Genomic DNA, 20,586 nt, shown 5'->3' on the forward strand with positions numbered 1-20,586 from the left:
TTAAGTTTATAAACCTTAATAAATCAACAATCGGGTCAAAATCATCACCAAACCCTAATTTTGGCTCTAGTCAAAATTAGTCAACTCCAAGAACCCTAAATGTCCCCAAAACCTCAATAATCACTAATACTAGTGATTATACACCATTTACAAGTCTTACAAGCATGAACTTGCACACCAAACCCAAAACCCGACATTAACAACAAAAAAAACCCGAATCTTGGTGTTAACCTTCAATTAACAACTAAATGGGTTTCACCTATGAATCATACAATCAAAAGCCCTAAACTTGAATGATGAACATGAAAATGAATTTCGGAGTTAGAGCTTACCACTAGTATCACCGTGTAGCTAAGAACGAGGAGAACACACTTGTCAACTACACCAAGGATCAACTCCCGATCCTTCCTTTCCAAAAATCCTTTTGAAATCAAATGGGTGTTTGAGTTTGAGAGGAAAAATGAAAAGAAAAGGGAAATTAAAATGAGAAATGAAATGAATGGATGAGGTTAAATCCTCAAATCTGGCTCAAACGCGAAAAGACCAAATTGCCCTTGAACTTCATTTAAATTTACAAGAATCTGGTGCCAGTTCACACCATTCGCCGCGCCGCGGCCTAATTCGTCGCGCCGCGACGATTGCCTCGAACTGGTGACTTTGTTAACAAGCTTTCTGATCTGGATTTATTTGAAACGCCGTGCCGCGGCTCCCTTTGTCGCGCCGCGACACCCAACGTGGCCTGACACATTTTCTCGCATACAAGACTTTAACACCCAAACATGTATCGAACCCTTCATACGCCTGTCGTACATACACAATACACCTATAAATCATGTACGGGGAAAAACGGGGTGTTACAACTCTCCCCCACTTAGACTCGATCACGTCCTCGTGATCCTTGTCATTTAACCAAACGGACCACACTTCACGGTCCTCAAACATAAGTCCAAACCGACTTTCCTAAGCAATTCTTCCCACTGAATTGCCTTTAACAACTAAATCGTCACCCGCGATTTATCAAATCCACAATCCGAGCACTAAAACCATGCTCATTCCCTAACATCGGGAAAACTAAACCAATCTCGTACAGAGATATCAACCCCTTAGCGTACCCTTACCGAGTACAACGCTAAAAGCAACCAAGTCTCAACCTAAGGTCAACAATCCGAAACGATGAAGACCGAACCAACGAATCCTGACGGATAACACCAATCACTAAACATCCCTTGTAGTGCGCAATACGATCAATACGCAACTACCGTAACATCATAATCAAAAGGCTAAAACCGATAGCGCCCAAAACGACTATGAAAACGCCAAATCCAAAGGTGTACAAAATCGACTATCGTCACACCCGTAACAACACGTGAGCGAAACACGGCTATCGCATCACAAATCATACCACATGGTCCTCGCGACCCCACCATCGGCGTATAAAAACACCCGATCGATCACACAACACGGTCCTTACGACCCCACCATTGGTGTATAAAACAACCAACAGATCAACATCACGGTCCTTACGACCCCACCATCGGTGTATAAAACAACCGACATATCACACAACACGAAGGCTGGCCAAAAACACACGCGCCTTAGTGAATCCGAACTACACGCGATTCACTACCATGATGAAGTCAGCGAACCCGAATATCATGCTTCACCAATCAATAATCCCATGATGAAGTCAGCGGACCCCGAAGGTCATGCTTCACCAATCTCAACACCAGATGAAGTCAGCGGACTCCGAAAGTCATGCTTCACCGATATAACACCTCGCTCATGATGAAATCAGCGGACCCCGAAGGTCATGCTCCACCAATCGCATACTCCCATGATGAAGTCAGCGGACCCTAAAGGTCATGCTTCATCAATCACCAATACCATGATGAAGTCAGCGGACCCGAAAGTCATGCTTCATCAATCAACGCCCTTTTGGCCTCGAACGACGAGTAGCGTAACATCGCGCTCTGCTACGCCATAGTGAATCCTAACGGATACCACTAACCATTCACATACACGAGCAAGAACCACCTATATCAAACATAGGCACAAAACAATTATTCTCTAGAAGAGAATCCGACACACACCTCCCTTAACCGAAGGATTTCACCTTGCTCGCCAAACACGTCCATTATCTCTCAATCGAGATTTACCACATTACCACCTCGGTGATAATTCAAATCCAAACCATAAGTACAATTTATCCGAAATTGTAATCTACCACAAATCGACCAAAATCAGGTCTCGACAACATTTTCCGGATCTACCAAAAGCATCATCCGAAATCTCACACTAAAACTTCCTCGTGCGGGAGTGTAACTCCCCCATTTGGAACTACGTCCCATATCCACAACTCGTACAACCGTACAATGCTACCTAAGGTAGACTTTACAAAGATTGGGCTCACACGACCCGTCACCATATCTTGCTCCAGCCTTGAGCACACAAAGGATTTCAATCAATCCTTAAACACTTCGAGCAAAAAGTGTACCACGATTACACAAACCATACCTTCGCAATCATCCAATTGCTTTAGTTTGTCAAATTACACCTAGTCACTCATGTACCTAAGGATTTCACTTCGGTACCCTAAGTACAATGTAACCGCAACATAACCGGAGTCGAACACCACGCTAGTAGGTATAAAAGAGGCACCTAATGTCGCGTCATAAAGACTCCATTACCAACATACATCAAGATTCAAAACACTCGATCTCAAGGGTTTCAGCCCACCCGTCAAACCTCACGGTTCATCGACCTCAACACAAAAGCGAACACGCGCTTAACAACCGAACACCAACCCATTTCCATGGCTTGGTAGAAACATTTTACAAATATCAAGGAATGCTTGGTTACACCAAGTCTTACGCCCTTCGCCCGTCAATCAAAACGTCGTCATAGGGTACTTCCATTAGGAACGTCACCCATATCAATAACATGCACAACACAATGCATTTAATTCACTCAACTTCAAACGGCACTTAATAAATAATCAAAAGACATATTTATTAAAACGAAACGTACCTTAACGTCTCCTTGCCGGCCCCGGCCCCGCTAACTTGGGACATTCCGACTTACGATGTCCTTCTTCTTGGCAATTGAAGCACACCATGCCATCGCCTTTTGGTACCGAACATTCCCACGACTTGTGACCCCTTATGCCACAATTGTAACATCTAGACGCACTAGAATCCAATATACCCGTCCGTGTACCACCCATGCTCACACTCGGACCCTTAGTCCTCTTACTCGGAGCACCATGCGAAACAACCCTTCTCTCGCTCGAAGGTTCACCCTTCTTTGATCGTGAATACGACTCGAAACCTCTAGCCACGGCGAATAATTCCGCAAACGATTTTGCGTGACCCCGGCTAATCTTATTCTTCAAGTCATCATTCAAGGTTCGATAGAAATCCTCCATCAACAACCGATCATTCCCTAAATACTCCGGGCAAAAACGAGTCTTCGCCATAAAGGTCGTCTTGAGAGTATTCAAATCCATAGATCCCTGTTGCAAGTTTCGCAACTCATCATGCAATTCCGACAAGTCGGCCGAAGTCCGGAATTCCTCGAAGAATTCCTTCTTAAAATCGTCCCACGATAATGCCATAAACAGCTCACCACCGACAAGATCAATCTTACCATCCAACCAATCCTTCGCCCTACCCCGCAATAAACTAGTAGCGAGTCTTGTCTTTTTCTCGGGAGGGCATTCAATAGTACGAAAACACCCTTCAACATCCGAGATCCAAGTTGTGCTTACTAAAGGATCCGGTTTCCCGTCATACATCGGAGGTTTAGTCCTCATGAAGCTCTTAAGACAATGCTCCATTTCTCCACCATTTCGAAATTCGGAATACTTCCTATCCATTTCTTCTCGAAACGCACTCATTTGCTCCGCAACGGCGGCCGCAACTCTAGCGTTAAACTCAGCGTCGTTCGTATCGATCCCATTTCCCGTCGCCATTCTAAGGAATGCAAAGCGGTTAGACCACGAACGTGTAAATCACACGCACAACACCGCCCCATCTTGCTAAACATTTGTCGTACATCACTTGCTAAACACGATTTGCACCCGTAATAAGGTTTGCAAGTCCTTATTACGCATACACGCTGTATCGGCTCGTTAGTACAACAACCGTCTCGCTCGATGATATATGCAAACACAAACAAAATTCTACGCGATATAAACACACGCGAGAATTATTATCACATCACAATAGCATATTAATAATATTCGCATTACTAATATAAACGTTAGTCAACCTATAAACAAGGCACTAGCTAGAACCCATTCCGACCCGTACTCCTACAAGTCCCGCAACAAATTAAGCACACACAAAAGTCTAAGTCTAGGCACCTATCTCAAGTCACCTAAATCCCTTAGACCATGCTCTGATACCACTTGAAACAACCCAACCCGTATTAAAACCGGCCCATAAAAATTTTTCCTTTTAATACGCGTTAAATAATACTTTAGGTCCCGTTACACATATTCCAAAACGTATTTGTTATCAAAGTAAGTTCATCGAACTTAAAACATACATTAATGATTTAAAGTCCTTAATACAATGGTTCATTAATTAAATCGTAAACCGGTTATAATCATTATGACCCGACTAGTTACGTTTACACAAAACCGAGCATGGTGATTTGGGACTACGCTACCCAAATCCTATTCGAGTCCAAAAGCAAGATCTTCTAAAGCAACCTAGCCGAGATCTCTAATTCCCAAGCTTACCCGAGCCGCCAAGCATGCGAACCTATAAAAATATCAACAACGAGAGGGTAAGCTAACGCTTAGTGAGTGAGAATATACTACATACATATATATGCATAAAATGGACACGCCACAAAATAGCAAATACCGCATACCGGAGCATCCAAACATAAAGGCAAGCTAGTCTAAGCATACCGTAAGATCACTAAGCAATGAGCTAAAGATACATCAACAAAATATGAGTTTGCCAACAACGATGTGAACAATGCCAATAAGCTACACCCGGAGGGTTAGCTACAACACGACAATACAACATTATATGTATACAATATATATGTATATATATGTATATATCTCTCGAATAACATAATTTGCTTACGCTTACAACACAATAACCATGGTTAACCAATCGTACAAGGGAACGATACTCGTAAGAGACCGTCGGAGTTCGTAACATCCATTAGCGTTACTTAAACACCGCGTAATCACTAATCCCCCGGGTGATGTCTTAAACACCGCGACTAATTCACCCCCATGACAATGTGGCGTCTTAAACACCGCGACGAATCCACACGTCAATCAAAATAATGAGTGGTGTCTTGAACACCGCGACAATTCCACTCCCATGACAATGTGGTGTCTTAACCACCGCGACAATACCACATGCCAATCAAACAATGAGTAGTGTCTTAAACACCGCGACACTACTACTCGTTACTTAGAATGTGGTGTCTTGAACACCGCGACAATACCACATTCATACTACACAAATAAATACATTATATACGTACACGCATAATTATTCCACTCACAATATTAACCCTTCGCCATTGGGGTTATATAATCCACATCACACGCCCACGTGATAGAGTACACGCAAGGTGTGCACCTCGTCAAAGATGGTCAACCAAAATGCACAACCGTGCCAATTAGACCTACACACAAGTCCATCAATCCACCTATATGTGAAGTGAGCTCTATAACCGAGACCCACTTCACCCGACCCGCACCCATCCTACACATACATATGCATATAGGATATTAACACTCACCTTAAGCCTTGATGAATGCAACCAAGTAATCCGCAACTCGTCAATGGAAAGTACCTATTCCATTATCACAAATTCAACAACACACTTAGATTGGATTTACAAACCAACCCAATTTGACACTTAGTGCAAATTCGACCCAAATGTAATTCCAAGTACAAACCGCGCCCAAACTAACCAATAATTACTAACACGGGTGAAAATGGTCCTAATATGCCAAGTAAACCCAAACACAAGTGTTAAACACATGTCTCACCCATTTTGACACCAAAACCCTAATTTTGACCCATTAAGTCAAAATCTCACCGTTTACAAGTCTTGACACCAAAACACATTTAACTCGGTTTAATACTTCAACTTAATCCATTTTAAGTTTATAAACCTTAATAAATCAACAATCGGGTCAAAATCATCACCAAACCCTAATTTTGGCTCTAGTCAAAATTAGTCAACTCCAAGAACCCTAAATGTCCCCAAAACCTCAATAATCACTAATACTAGTGATTATACACCATTTACAAGTCTTACAAGCATGAACTTGCACACCAAACCCAAAACCCGACATTAACAACAAAAAAAACCCGAATCTTGGTGTTAACCTTCAATTAACAACTAAATGGGTTTCACCTATGAATCATACAATCAAAAGCCCTAAACTTGAATGATGAACACGAAAATGAATTTCGGAGTTAGAGCTTACCACTAGTCACTGTGTAGCTAAGAACGAGGAGAACACACTTGTCAACTACGCCAAGGATCAACTCCCGATCCCTCCTTTCCAAAAATCCTTTTGAAATCAAATGGGTGTTTGAGTTTGAGAGGAAAAATGAAAAGAAAAGGGAAATTAAAATGAGAAATGAAATGAATGGATGAGGTTAAATCCTCAAATCTGGCTCAAACGCGAAAAGACCAAATTGCCCTTGAACTTCATTTAAATTTACAAGAATCTGGTGCCAGTTCACACCATTCGCCGCGCCGCGGCCTAATTCGTCGCGCCGCGACGATTGCCTCGAACTGGTGACTTTGTTAACAAGCTTTCTGATCTGGATTTATTTGAAACGCCGCGCCGCGGCTCCCTTTGTTTCGCCGCGACACCCAACGTGGCCTGACACATTTTCTCGCATACAAGACTTTAACACCCAAACATGTATCGAACCCTTCATACGCCTGTCGTACATACACAATACACCTATAAATCATGTACGAGGAAAAACGGGGTGTTACACTCCGCGAGTCGTGGAGTTTGAAAATCCAGCTCACAAACTTTTGGCTCCTAGCTTGTCGACATAATAAATATATAAATATAAATATAAAATATAAATAATTAATATAATTATTTATATATTATATTATATTTTTGTGCATAGTTGACTTGTAATTTTTGGTTCGTTGCGTCGGGCGTTGATAGTTGACTCATGTCCCGGTTCCGGATTTTCGAACGTCCTTGCGTACAATTTAATATCTTGTACTTTGCATTTTGTAACTTGTACTCTTGTCATTTTTAGACGTTTTTCATCAATAAATTGAACCTTTTGAATTGTATCTTGTACATTTGAGCTTTTTGGACGTTTGTGTCTTCAAATCTTCGTTTTCGCCTTTTGTCTTCGCACTTATTTATTTAAACAATTACAATGAAAAAATAATACAATTACATATGAAAACCTATTATTTAGGAGGGATATTGCTATGAAATATATGTTCCTTTTTAGCCTTATCATTCAGTTAAATGCATATGATGATACGGTGCTCTCTTTTTGAAATGACTTTCTTTTAAATATGATGCTAGTCAGCTGGTGTACGGGGCATGGCAATGAAGTCTCGGGACTCTGTTTTAAGTTTGTGATATCTAAATTACTATATGTATGTATAGTAGTAATCTGTTTTGTAACTTGTATCTGCTACGGTAAACTGGTATTCATACACCTTTCTTTATGGCTATTTACAAGCTAACTTGATGTGACAAGTAGTCGTGACTATTTGGGTTGTGTTTTTATGTTTAATGGGTCAAGTGATAAGTTTTTAACGTTTAATATTTTCGCACGTAAGATAACTTTGTACTGAATATCGCATACAATTATAAGCAGCGAAGCGCACACCCCTACGCTCTTGTTTAAAACATATTTGAACATAAATTTCACTTGACTTTATGATCAAGTTAAGTTTAACTAAATTTATTAAAATAATAAATAATCAAGAGTAATAAATGAGTGTAATTTAAAAAATTTAATGACATTTAATAGTTATTTTTTTTAATGACATTTAATAGTTATTTTGAATTTTCTTATTAAAAGAGCTTGTGGTGAAGGCCTCTTTAAAGGTGTTGAAATTGGGAAAGACAAAACAAATCCATCCCACTTACAATTCGTGGATGATACGATTTTATCGGGGATTGGCAAAGTCAAAATCTTTGTAATCTCATGAAATTATTAAAATATTTTTAGAATTTATCGGGACTCAAAATCAATTTTCACAAAAGCGTGTTATATGGGTTGGGTGTTGCTTATGTAGACATTGAAAGGTTAGCCGCTCGAGTTGGTTGTAAAGTTGGTGAACTTCTGTTTACTTATCTTGGTCTCCCGGTTGGTAAAAACATGAGTAATGATCAAAATTGGAAACCCATGATTGAAAAGTTTAACACAAAGCTCGTAGATTGGAAAGCAAGATTGATTTCCTATGGTGGAAGATTTACGCTTGTTATATCGGTTCTTAGTAGTTTACCGCTATACTATTTCTCTCTATTTCGTGCCCCTATGAGTGTCATAAAAACATTAGAGAGTATTAGGAGAAACTTTTTTTGGGGCGGGACGGGCGAGTGTTCTAAATTGTCTTGGGTCAAATGGGATGCGGGCCAAAACCGAGCCAAACACACTTTGGGTCACAATTATAAAGAGTATTTATGGTTCTAACGGACTACTTCCCCCTACGTGTCTCTCCGGGCCGCAAGGGGTAAGTAGTGTATGGTCCAATATTATATGTGTAGGTGTCATGATTGAGAAGATGGATATCAACTTCGCAAGCTCCTTTACAAAGTTAATTAGTGATGGTGCGGATACGGAATTTTGGAATGAACCATGGCTTTGCCTGTAGTGACCCGAACTTTTCCATGATTATATATTTAATGAGAACCATATTTACATGATTAAATGTTTTCAACATGTTAAGCAATCAAACGTGTTAAGACTTGATTATTTGAAATGAGTTTCATGTAGACAATTGACCACCCAAGTTGACCGGCGATTCACGAACGTTAAAACTTGTAAAAACTATATGTTGATATATATATGGATATATATATAGCTAACATGATATTATGAAAATTAAGTATCTCACTAGGTATATTAACAATGAGTTATATACATAAAATGAGACTATTGAATTATGAAACTCAAAACGATATATATAACGATTATCGTTATAGCAACGTCTTACTAAATACATATGTATCATATTAAGATATATTCATTGTTGGTGATTTGTGTCACCAATATGATTTAAGTGTAATGGGATTAATTTGTTAACCAAAATAACCTTGATAAATATCGAACAAGTTTGGGAAAGTGTGGAGTGCACACTTGTTTGAACTTATCGTATTTATGACGGGGGTTCGGGGGCAGCGCCCCCGATAGCCGGGTCCAAGGGGTGGCAACCCCTGGCGGGGTCTAAGGGGCAGAGCCCCTGGCTGGGGTCGAGCTGCCAGGTCAGCTTGAATTTTTTTTGTTTGGGTTAATATCACTTTATTAAAAATGTGTTAAAATTTGATTTAAAGCTTTCAATAACATTAAATGATAGTGTTAGCTTAAAGCTTTCAAAAACAACACTTACATGTAACGACTAACGTTGACTTAACGACTCAGTTAAAATGAATATACATGTAGTGTATTAAGATGTATTAGTAAACTTTTGAAAGACTTCAAGACACATATCAAAGTACTTCTACTTAGCAAAAATGCTTATAATTACATTTCCATTCATTTTCATCAACAATTCTACTCGTAGTCATTCCGTATTTGTACCCGTATTATACACAGCTTCTAGATGTACTTACTATGGGTATATACCAATAGGAACTAGCATGGGATTCCACTCTTGATTATGTCATGCATGACTAATCAAATTTAACTTCTACCATGAACTAGTCAACTAACTAGAACTTCTTTTAACCCCACTCACCACTCACCATTCACCACTCACCAATCAATCCATTTCACTTCCAATTCTCTTTCTAATTCTCTCTAAACACACACACACACTCTTAGAAACAAAATTTCCAGTAAACTAATCATCATCTTCATCAAAAATTACTTCAAGAATCAAGCTATAATCATCATAGGAAGAACACTTCAAGAACACTTCAAAAATCCTTTCAAGATTGCTTGTTTACTTTCAATCTTGCAAATCCATTCCAAGTAATCATCTAAGATCAAGAAACCTTTGTTAATTACAGTAGGTTATCTTTCTTATTCAAAGTAATATTCATATCCAAACTTTGATTCGATTTCTATAACTATAAACTATCTTAATTCGAGTGATAATCTTACTTGAACTTGTTTTCGTGTCATGATTCTACTTCAAGAACTTTCAAGCCATCCAAGAATCCTTTGAAGCTAGATCAATTTTTGTCACTTCCAGTAGGTTTACCTACTAAACTTTAGGTAGTAATGATGTTCATAACATCATCCGATTCATATATATAAAACTATCTTATTCGAAGATTATAACATGTAATCACTAGAACATAGTTTAGTTAATTCTAAACTTATTCGAAAACAAAGTTAATCCTTCTAAATTAAATTTTAAAAATCAACTAAACACATATTCTATATCTTTATGATATGCTAACTTAATGATTTAAAACCTGAAAATACGAAGAACACCGTAAAACCGGACATACGCCGTCATAGTAACACCGCAGGCTGTTTTGGGTTAGATAATTAAAAACTATGATAAACTTTGATTTAAAAGTTATCCTTCTGGGAAAATGATTTTTCTTATGGACATGAAACTATATCCAAAAATCATGGTTAAACTCAAAGTGGAAGTATGCTTTTCAAAATGATCATCAAGACGTCGTTCTTTCGACTGAAATGACTACCTCTTACAAAAATGACTTGTAACCTGTATTTTCGACTATAAACTTATACTTTTTATGTTTAGTTTCATTTCAGTTCATTATGAAACCATAGCAACTTGAATCACTCAAAACGGATTTAAAACGAAGATGTTATGGGTAAAACAAAATTGGATATTTTTGCTTGTTGTAGCTACGTGAAATTTGTAACAAATCTATTCTAACCATAACTTAACTAACTTATATTGTATTATACATGTACTCTAACATATTATGTAACCTTGATAGACCATAGACACGTATACAATGTTTTGACATATCATATCGACCCATCTATATATATTATTTGGAACAACCATAGACACTCTATATGCAGTAATGCTTGAGTTAGCTATACAGGGTTGAGGTTGATTCCAAAATAATATATATACTTTGAGTTGTGATCGAGTCTGAGACTTGTAGACACTGGGTCGTGGATTGATTCGAGATAATATATATTGATTTATTTCTGTACATCTAACTATGGACAACTAGTTGTAGATTACTAACGTTGGACCGCTAATTTAATAAACTTAAATCATTAAAAAGTAATAAAAAATGTTGTGAATATATTTCGATCATACTTTGATATATATGTATATATTTGTTATAGGTTCGTGAATCGATCCGTGGCCAAGTCTTAAAAGTAAAAATCTGTGAAAGTGAGTTATAGTCCCACTTTTAAAATCTAATATTTTTGGGATGAGAATACATGCAGTTTTATAAATGTTTTACAAAATAGACACAAGTACGTGAAACTACATTTTATGGTTGAATGATCGAAATTGAATATGCCCCTTTTAGCTTGGTAGCCTAAGAATTAGGGAACTGGCCCCTAATTGACGCGAATCCTAAAGGTAGATCTACGGGAACTAACAACCCCCATTCTGGAATTTGGAATGCTTTAGTACTTCGAGTTTATCATGTCTGATGGGTGTCCCGGAATGATGGGGATATTCTATATGCATCTTGTTAATGTCGGTTACCAGGTGTTCACCATATGAATGATTTTTATACAGATAGCTTTATGCTTGTATGTTACTTATGAAAAATGAAATCTTGTGGTCTATTATTATGAATTGATAACATATAGGTTAAACCTATAACTCACCAACATTTTTGTTGACGTTTTAAGCATGTTTATTCTCAGGTGATTATTAAGAAGCTTTCGTTGTTGCATGCTATATAAAGACGTGAATTGGAGTCTGCATGCTTGTATAATATTGTTTAAAAACTGCATTCGTAAAATTTAATCGATGTGTAATATTATTGTAAACCATTATGTAATGGTTGTGTGTAAAACGTTATATTCTAGATTATCATTACTTGATACATGCTTTAAAAACTTTTATCGATAAAATAAAGGTTATGGTTTGTTTTTAAAATCGAATGCAGTCTTTGAAAAACGTCTCATATAGAGGTCAAAACCTCGCAAATAAATCAATTAATATGAAACGTTTATAATCGCTATGAACGGGACATTTCATTACCGTATACCATTAAAGCAAAAGTTCACGCGATTATTTCATTTGGATGAAGATTCGAAGGCGCGAGTACAAGAAAGAGTCACTTGGATCGATCGAGAATTCATTTGTAATTATAATTGGAAACGTGAAGTGTCGGGTCGAGCTCTTAATGATCTTGACTCTCTTAATGCACTGCTAAATGCTTATGTGAAACAAGATAAGGCTACGGATTCGTGGATTTGGGACCTAGCGGGAAACGAGTTATTTACTACAAAGAAGTTGGCAAGTATTATCGATGATAAAATTCTCAACAACGGGTCGAGTTTACATGAAGAAGAATTTTTGAAGAATTATTTGGTTCCTATTAAATTTGCAATTTTCATATGGAGGGCATTAAAAAGGCAGATCCCGGTTCGTACCGAACTCGATAAAAGAGGCATAGACTTGGATTCTGTTAGATGCCCTTTATGTGATGATGATGTCGAAACTATTGAACATACTTTGATAATTTGTCGTCATGCGATGGATATTTAGGCTCGGGTTTATTAATGGTGGGGCTTAGGTGCGATATCAAACTTGAGCATTAGCGAAATATTTCGTGGCAAAAATAATCGTCCCTTATTCTCACTTTGGTCGAGTATTTGGCAATCAATCGAATGGACGTGTTGTTATATGATATGGAAGAATCGTAATCAAAAGGTGTTTACTAACTCTTCATGGAGCGGTCCTACGGGGTTAATGGAAATACAACTCAAGTATTTTGAATGGATCTATGGTCGTATAAAGAATCGAAGGTTGGATTGGCTAGGTTGGATCTCGGATCCATGGTCTTGTTTTAGTAGTTGCTACCTCCGCAACTTGTTGGTCATGTAGAGTGTTCGTATTTAGGTCGTGATGTATTGTATTCATAGAGAATGTCGGGTCTTCGTTTCTTTGTAATGGGTTCCCCCCATAGTGGGTTCGCGTTAATATAACTTTTGTTTTTTGAAAAAAAAAATATATAAATAGTAAGTTAACCATTTTTTAAGACAATACGTATATGTAGAGTAAGTTTGCAATTACCATACAAATATTAATACTAATATGATGTATGATTATATATTAATATAAGATAATTACGTAGTACTTCCTTTGTCTCAATGTAATAGTGTTGTGATAAAAAAATTTCATAACTTTGATTGTAAATAACTTTTTGTTTTGTGTTATATCATGGTTTATGAAAGTTGTATTAAATGAAATCACATATGAAACACCAATTTATCTATATAAACATATAAATCAACAATTTATTTACATAAATTTCATCATGTATAACACCAATTAAAGTCAAAGTTAAGAAGAAAAAAAAGTTAACCCATAATTATTAAATTGAGATGGAAGAAGTATATATCATTATTTGCAATTTAAGTTAATGCTAACTATGTAAAGGAAAAAACTGATATACATTATCATTTATATAAATCTATCAACTTTATATATCTATAGTTTCTATTAAAATCCTACAATGATGATGTTATTATTAGGCTAATTTTTTTGTTAAGAAAAAATTAAAAAGAAAAAGTAAAAAATCTAACCCCTAAGATGATGTCATTAATCTAATTATTAATGACTAATTAAATTAAATCTACTTATTTATTTATTTCATGTCTTTCGGAAAAAAATTCACTCTCATTAATTATTAATTATTATTATATAATTATTCAAATTTAAATATAAGTTCTCTTTACGAGATTAATTACGTTATATATGTATACGAAATACACGTCTCAATAAAAGGTTTTAATGTAGGCTTTTATAACAAGGAAAATAGTAATTGTAATTGGAAGATGATGATGAGAGAATAAATGTAGTTTATTTATTCCGACCAAGTTAAGTACATCAATGTGCTTGTAAAAATAACGAAAAGTTTCTTAGTCGGAATCCGTTGGGTCATTAAACTAAATGACTTTAGCGTTTAAACTCACTTAATACCTAAATTATACTATTAAACTGTTTCGTTTAAATAAACTCGTGGTTTCACGGGTCATTTCACTAGTTTAAAACTTATAATGTACGGATAAAAGATGCATAGTTATAATGAATATGCTATTAAAAAAAGTTGTTGATTTTATTATTACCAAAAAATGGTGTGTGATTCATGATGATTTTCCCTTTTAGATTATTCTTCTTTTTCCTTATATAAATAATTAAACCAGATCAAATATGAAAACTTTTATACTGTTCAATAGTCACTAGTTAAGACTAAAGATATTTGAATTTGTTTAAATCTTTACATACATATTTTAACTACATGAATTGTTTTATTAACTAATACCTAGACACACGATGCTTTGACAAGTTACAAATATATTAAAAATTCTTTTTTTTTAAAAAAAAAAAATTAGAAAAACTTATATAAACTGAAGCTCTTTCATAAAAAAATGAAAGGATCAAACCGAGTTTACAACGGGAACCCGTCAAGCCTCGCAACAAAAAATTCATGAAACTAACAACTAAATACAGCTATATAGAGGCAAGTCTTGACCAAAAGAACACAACGAAAAACACTAAAAAAACACTAGCGCAAATGTCTCACATTAACGACAATACAACTAAACAAAAACAAACCAAAGCTCCAATCCCAAGAGCAAACTACCGACCACTCTTCTTGATCGTCCCCGAAACAATTTTTTTCACCATTCCTGCCCACTTGTTCGTAAGTTACCCCTTTCCCTTTTCGAGAGTTGTAAAAAGCTTACGGAGGACCCAGATTTTGAATCCTTCGATGGTCCAACATCCAACTTAACACCAGATTGAAACCCGCCGCTTGCGACACCTATATCCTCACGAAACAACCATTGAATATCCAAACCGATCGAAACATCATTCTCTAAATCCCGCAACCGATGAGTATTGTCGACGACCCTGACACCTTTTTTTTTCCTTTTTGAACCATTAAGCTTAACACCACCAACCGAATTAGACCCGTTGATAATTCCCGGCTTCACATCGAAAACACTACCGCCGTTTAGGTTCGAATTCGTAAGACTCTCCGTATATGATATTCATGGCTAGAATTCGTTATGTATGTCAGTATCAGTACATTCACAATTAGTATACTATCTAATAGACAAAACTAGTTTACGAACCCTCGCTTCGCGTCGTGGTTCAGTTTTCAATGTATTTTATTGCGTTTAGTTTGTAAAATTATTTCATGGCTAACGATGACGTCGTTGAAGCGCAACTCGAGTAGAATTAAAAGGTATAATCCGTGAAATATTTAAATGTTATTTTAAATTAACAATATATGTGCATCTCCGCGTTTCGCTATGGAGTTGTCGACTTTTAAAAATTTAACGCAAAATCAACGTGTATGAAAAGTACCTCAAATATTTAGCGTTTTTTAAAAAGCGTCCGTTTTGCGTATAGTTAGTGACATTGTGTGCCTAAAATTATTTCGAGTTTAACGATGGTGTCGGGAAAATTTAACTCGTTGCGAGCGAGAAGATATGACCCGTTGAATATTTGGGTGGGGTTTAGTTAAGATATTTTATGAAAATGGTTATTTGACACTTTACCCCCTGTTGGGGGCTGCTTTTAATTTTAGAACAAAGGTTGGGTTTTTTTTTTTGGAAAAAGGGAAAAAAGGTGAAAACACAACAACAACAAAAAAAAAGTGAAAGGACGAAAGTGCCCCTGGTTACTATTCATGATTTTTGTCTATTAGATAGTATATAAATTCATGAATACTAACAAGGGTCATTTTCGACTTTTCACTTTTTTTTTTATTTTAACTCAATTTCATTTTACCAACAAAGGCCCCCACACTTTTTTTAAAAATTCAAATCGACTCCCAAACAGGAGTTAAAGTATCAAATAACCATTTTCATAAAAAAAAATTAAATAAACTCCACTCAAATATTAACGGGCCATATCTTCTCGCTCTTAACGAGTTAAATTTTTCCGACAACATCGTTAAACTCGAAATGATTTTAGGAACACAATGTAACTAGCTATACGCAAAACGGATGTTTTTTAAAAAAACGCTAAATATTTGGACTACTTTTCATACACGTTGATTTTGCGTTAAATTTTTAAAACTCGACAATTCCATAACGAAACGCGGAGATGCACATATATTGTTAATTTAAAATAACATTTAAATCTTTCACGGGTTATACCTTTTAGTTCGACTGGAGTTACGCTTCAACGACATCATCGTTAGCCACGAAATAATTTTACAAACTAAACGCAATAAAATACATTGAAAACCGAACCCCTAGCGCGAAGCGAGGGTTCGAAAACTAGTTAACACCATAAGCATAACTGACAGGCTTGAATAAATTATTATGAAACTCAACTTTATAAAATGAAGATACACATGACAACACAAATGATGAAAACGATGAGTAAAAATATTTAAACTATATGCAACCCAAAAATGAATTATTTTGTTTTATAATTTTGTATTATTATTATTGATCGGCCACTAACTCACTAAGGGTGTGTTTGGATGAAATTGGATGGAGCTGGAGCTGGAGCTGGAGCTGGAGCTTATGGACTAGAGCTGGAACTGGAGCTTATTTTTAAAGTTGGTAGCTGGAGCTTATTATTTTTTATAAGTGTTTGGTAAACTAGCTGGAGCTTATTTTCTAGTTCATAAGCTCTACTTTTTTCATAAGCTGCTAGAAGTAGCTTATTTTTTTAGAGCTTATGTTTTTCATAAGCTCTACTTTTTATGTCTCCCAAACGAAGCTTATTACTTAGAGCTTATTAAATCATAAGCTCAAGCTCATGTAAGCTCTCATAAACTCTCATAAGCTACTCTACCAAACACACCCGACCCATTTTCAAATTCAAATTATATATGAAGGAGCGGTATGAGGTTGCAATCATCGGGTACATTTTTTCAAATATTTGGCATTGAGAAGTCCATCTCGCAGTAAAAGGATAGAAGGGTTTTTTTCCCTGTCCGGGTTTCCCGAAATGGAGAGTAATCTGATCTAATATTCTGATGTACGCAGCTCAGCGAAATTATTCTCTGACTTTTTACAATCCTTCCCTAACCACCACAAAATATTCAGTATTTTAACCTAAGACCTCTTGCAAAGTTGTGAAATTTGTACTATTGTAATTTCAATTCCAATATGAGACCATTGAGTTTCGGCAAAGTATCAAGACCATAACATTTAATGAGGCTACTGTACCGAATCCCACATTCACCTGTAACCTCATGTCCTCACCTGTAATGAAAACCGGATCTTGAAGTATACAATACCGTTTTGATTCCAGTAATTAGTTATCCATGCTCATTTTTAGTCCCAACTAGCAACTTTTATACCTTAGATGGATCACATTCCATGATACCAATAACAAAAGACAACAAACCTGGTAAATGTGATATTAAGAACAAATAAGCCATACAAACAACTCAACTGGAATAAAAAAACTGGGATGAATATTCTAGAAGCTAAATGCAGTTTTCTTTGTAAGTAGTACAAAGCTGTGAACCAAATAGGCAAATTATATCGCCTTAATTTTACATGGGTCAGTTCATTTTAGATCAAGATCTTCTTTATTGAAGAACTTGCACACACTAAACAAAATAAACATAAAATGATACATAAAACTAAGAGAACAACTATCAAGTAAACCAAACAGAAATAACAAGATTAATTATACCAACTCCAGGATATAGTTGTTCATGATAGCTTCTGAGTTAGTTTGATCATGAAGTCATTTACAGCAGCAGCATCCAAAACGATCCATGATGACTCAAAAAGCTCATGAAAAAACTCAGCCCCGATCTCCTCAGCTACTTTTCTGAACGCAATCCCAAACGCATTTCCTTGAACCGCACCAAGCCTTGGTTTACCACAAACTCCAACAATCAAGACTTTAACCCTCCCTTGAGTGTAGCAAACACATATCAACGGCTTCATTCTAGCACCTTTTTCCTTCAAAGCGTCCATTAAAAAATACCCAAACTTTGTTAAAGCTTGTGGGTAGCCCAGTAACTTTGCATCAGTCGAGTCTTCAAGTTTGACCCATCTGAACTTGCCACCACTTCTTAACGAACCCTTTCTGGTTATGGCTGTGCTTCCTTGTCTTAAAATGGCCCGTTGGATCTTGATTGCATGTCTCATTCCCATATCTAACTTTTCAAGATTTAATAAAGATAAAGCATCGTAAGCCTCCCCAAACTGCTTTGAAGCACATGAACCATCTGACTCAATTGAAGATTCTAATAGTGCAGTGATCCCATAAACCACATCTGCAGCTGAAACTTTTGAACTGTAACCATGTAACAACAAGAACCCTCGATAATAAAAGTCATTCAGCCCATAATCTGGTAGAAAATGCTCAAACATATCTTTCATTTTCTTCTTAATTTCAATGCTCATGTAACGAAACTTCTGCTTACTTTCATCGAGTGCAAACCCCATTTGAGCCAGAAGTAACATTAGCTTTTTAGTCCCGTTGTCACTCCAAGTCTTCAACTTTGTTGCCATGTAAGACGAACACAACATTGAATCAAACAGATTCCATTCTTGTAATAGCATGAGTCTAGGTTCATCTTCATAAGCAATTCTTGAAGCTTCTGGTGCACAAACTTTAGTCCCATCTTTTAAAGTTACTGAAGTAACCATATTTAACCTTCCTGAACTATTAATATACTGCTCAAGTTCCATTACACCAGCTTGGTACCTTTCATTCGTTAACCTTTCGTGAACAAACTGATCGGTCAAAGCCACACACGATAACCACAGCAAGTCATTAGTATCCTTCCCCATACAATGCGACAACTCGTACATTAAACAACCCGATGGCTTACCATGAAAAGTACCCATATGATAGTACTCTTTCTTAAGCTTACTAAATACCTTGTATGGGTCAGTTTCATCATCCTCTGAAACTCGCCTTTTTTTCCTATTCCCACTTTCATCACCATCATCATCTTCACTATCACTATCACTATCAGACTTATCATCTTCTACCTCATCGTCACTATCTAAACTACTCGCAACTGCTAAAGGCATAATATCGAAATTGTAAGACAAATCAGCTTGTTCTTCGTCTTCCCGAGTATAAAGAACAACGACACTATCATTCTGATTGTTAAGATTATGCAAATGTATCGGTCGATGACTGTCAACGACAAAAACGCGCGCAACAGGTCCTAATTCTAGAATCTTCCTAAGGTCTCTATGACACCCCCAATTTATCAAAAGTATAGTAACTGGATCAACATTTGAAGAGGTCAAACTAGGTCCAGCATACTTATGAATTTCCTTAAAACTAGACACTGGATAACAACAATATCGAACGGAATCGGATTCTAGAACATGAGATATAATTTTTAATGCACATAATGAATCCACATCTGAAGTAGATGGAAATATAAGTAAAGGCATAGAAGCTGAAGCTTTAGCAGATTGACATAATTTAATATAAAATGATTTAATGCTCTGTTCACGAACCATAACTGCTACAAATAATAAATCACGATAATCTTACGATCCAATTTCTCATGAATAGTTTAAAATTAGTAGATCGGAAAATTAGGTAAAAATTAGGGTTTTCAATCGGAGCGACATGAATTGTAAATTGTGCTTAGCATATGTTACCTGAGTGTGTAATTGAGATGAATTGATAAGATGATAGATCTGTAGAGCATCGAGCTGACCTAATTTTGAGGTCTGAATGAGAGAAAGAAAGGGGGAAATGTGTGTTTTCAGATTGGGGTTTTGTTTTTAATTTTTGGGGGGTGTTTGAATTGAATATTTGATATTTGATTGTTTTTGGTAATGAAAATTTGAAATAATTTGAAAGGCGCTAACATTTGGCGGTTAAATACTAAAATGGAATATAGAGTCCACATGGGGTATTTATGCTTTTTGGAATTTCGTTTTTAGATGAAAAAAATTCAAACACAAAACGCAAAATGAAATTAGGGGCCTGTTTACTTATTTTGTCATTAAGTTCAATATGGATATAGATGACAATATGAATATAGATGGCAGTATTCATTAAGCCATGACAAAATAATGTTGTTTACTTTTTATACTAAATAAACGACTGGATGATAAAAAATTACTTTTTTACCCTATCATCATTAACAAGATTTAATTAAATTTAATATAATAATAATAGTAACTGAAAGCATCATTTTTTATAAAAGGCAAAGATTTTTATTATAGATGCAAATATGTACAACAAATTAAACAGCTATAAACAAAATGACCCAAGCTCACGATAACC

The 20,586-nt window shown here is 36.2% G+C and overlaps 1 protein-coding gene across 1 annotated transcript; it reads right to left on the reverse strand.

Annotated features, from left to right (window-relative positions):
* Nucleotides 1–18,026: 18,026 nt before the first annotated feature.
* LOC139843584 (uncharacterized) lies at nt 18,027–19,808 on the reverse strand. The gene has a single exon (XM_071833697.1). The coding sequence runs from the start codon at nt 19,806–19,808 to the stop codon at nt 18,027–18,029; it is 1,782 nt and encodes a 593-aa protein (XP_071689798.1).
* Between the last annotated feature and the right edge of the window lie 778 nt (nt 19,809–20,586).

The sequence above is a fragment of the Rutidosis leptorrhynchoides genome, chromosome 1 (genome assembly GCF_046630445.1).
Source record: "Rutidosis leptorrhynchoides isolate AG116_Rl617_1_P2 chromosome 1, CSIRO_AGI_Rlap_v1, whole genome shotgun sequence".
NCBI classification, from domain to species: domain Eukaryota; kingdom Viridiplantae; phylum Streptophyta; class Magnoliopsida; order Asterales; family Asteraceae; genus Rutidosis; species Rutidosis leptorrhynchoides.

Excerpts from the sequence above, each read along its gene's own strand:
- LOC139843584 (XM_071833697.1), bottom strand. The coding sequence starts at position 19,808 with ATGGTTCGTGAACAGAGCATTAAATCATTTTATATTAAATTATGTCAA.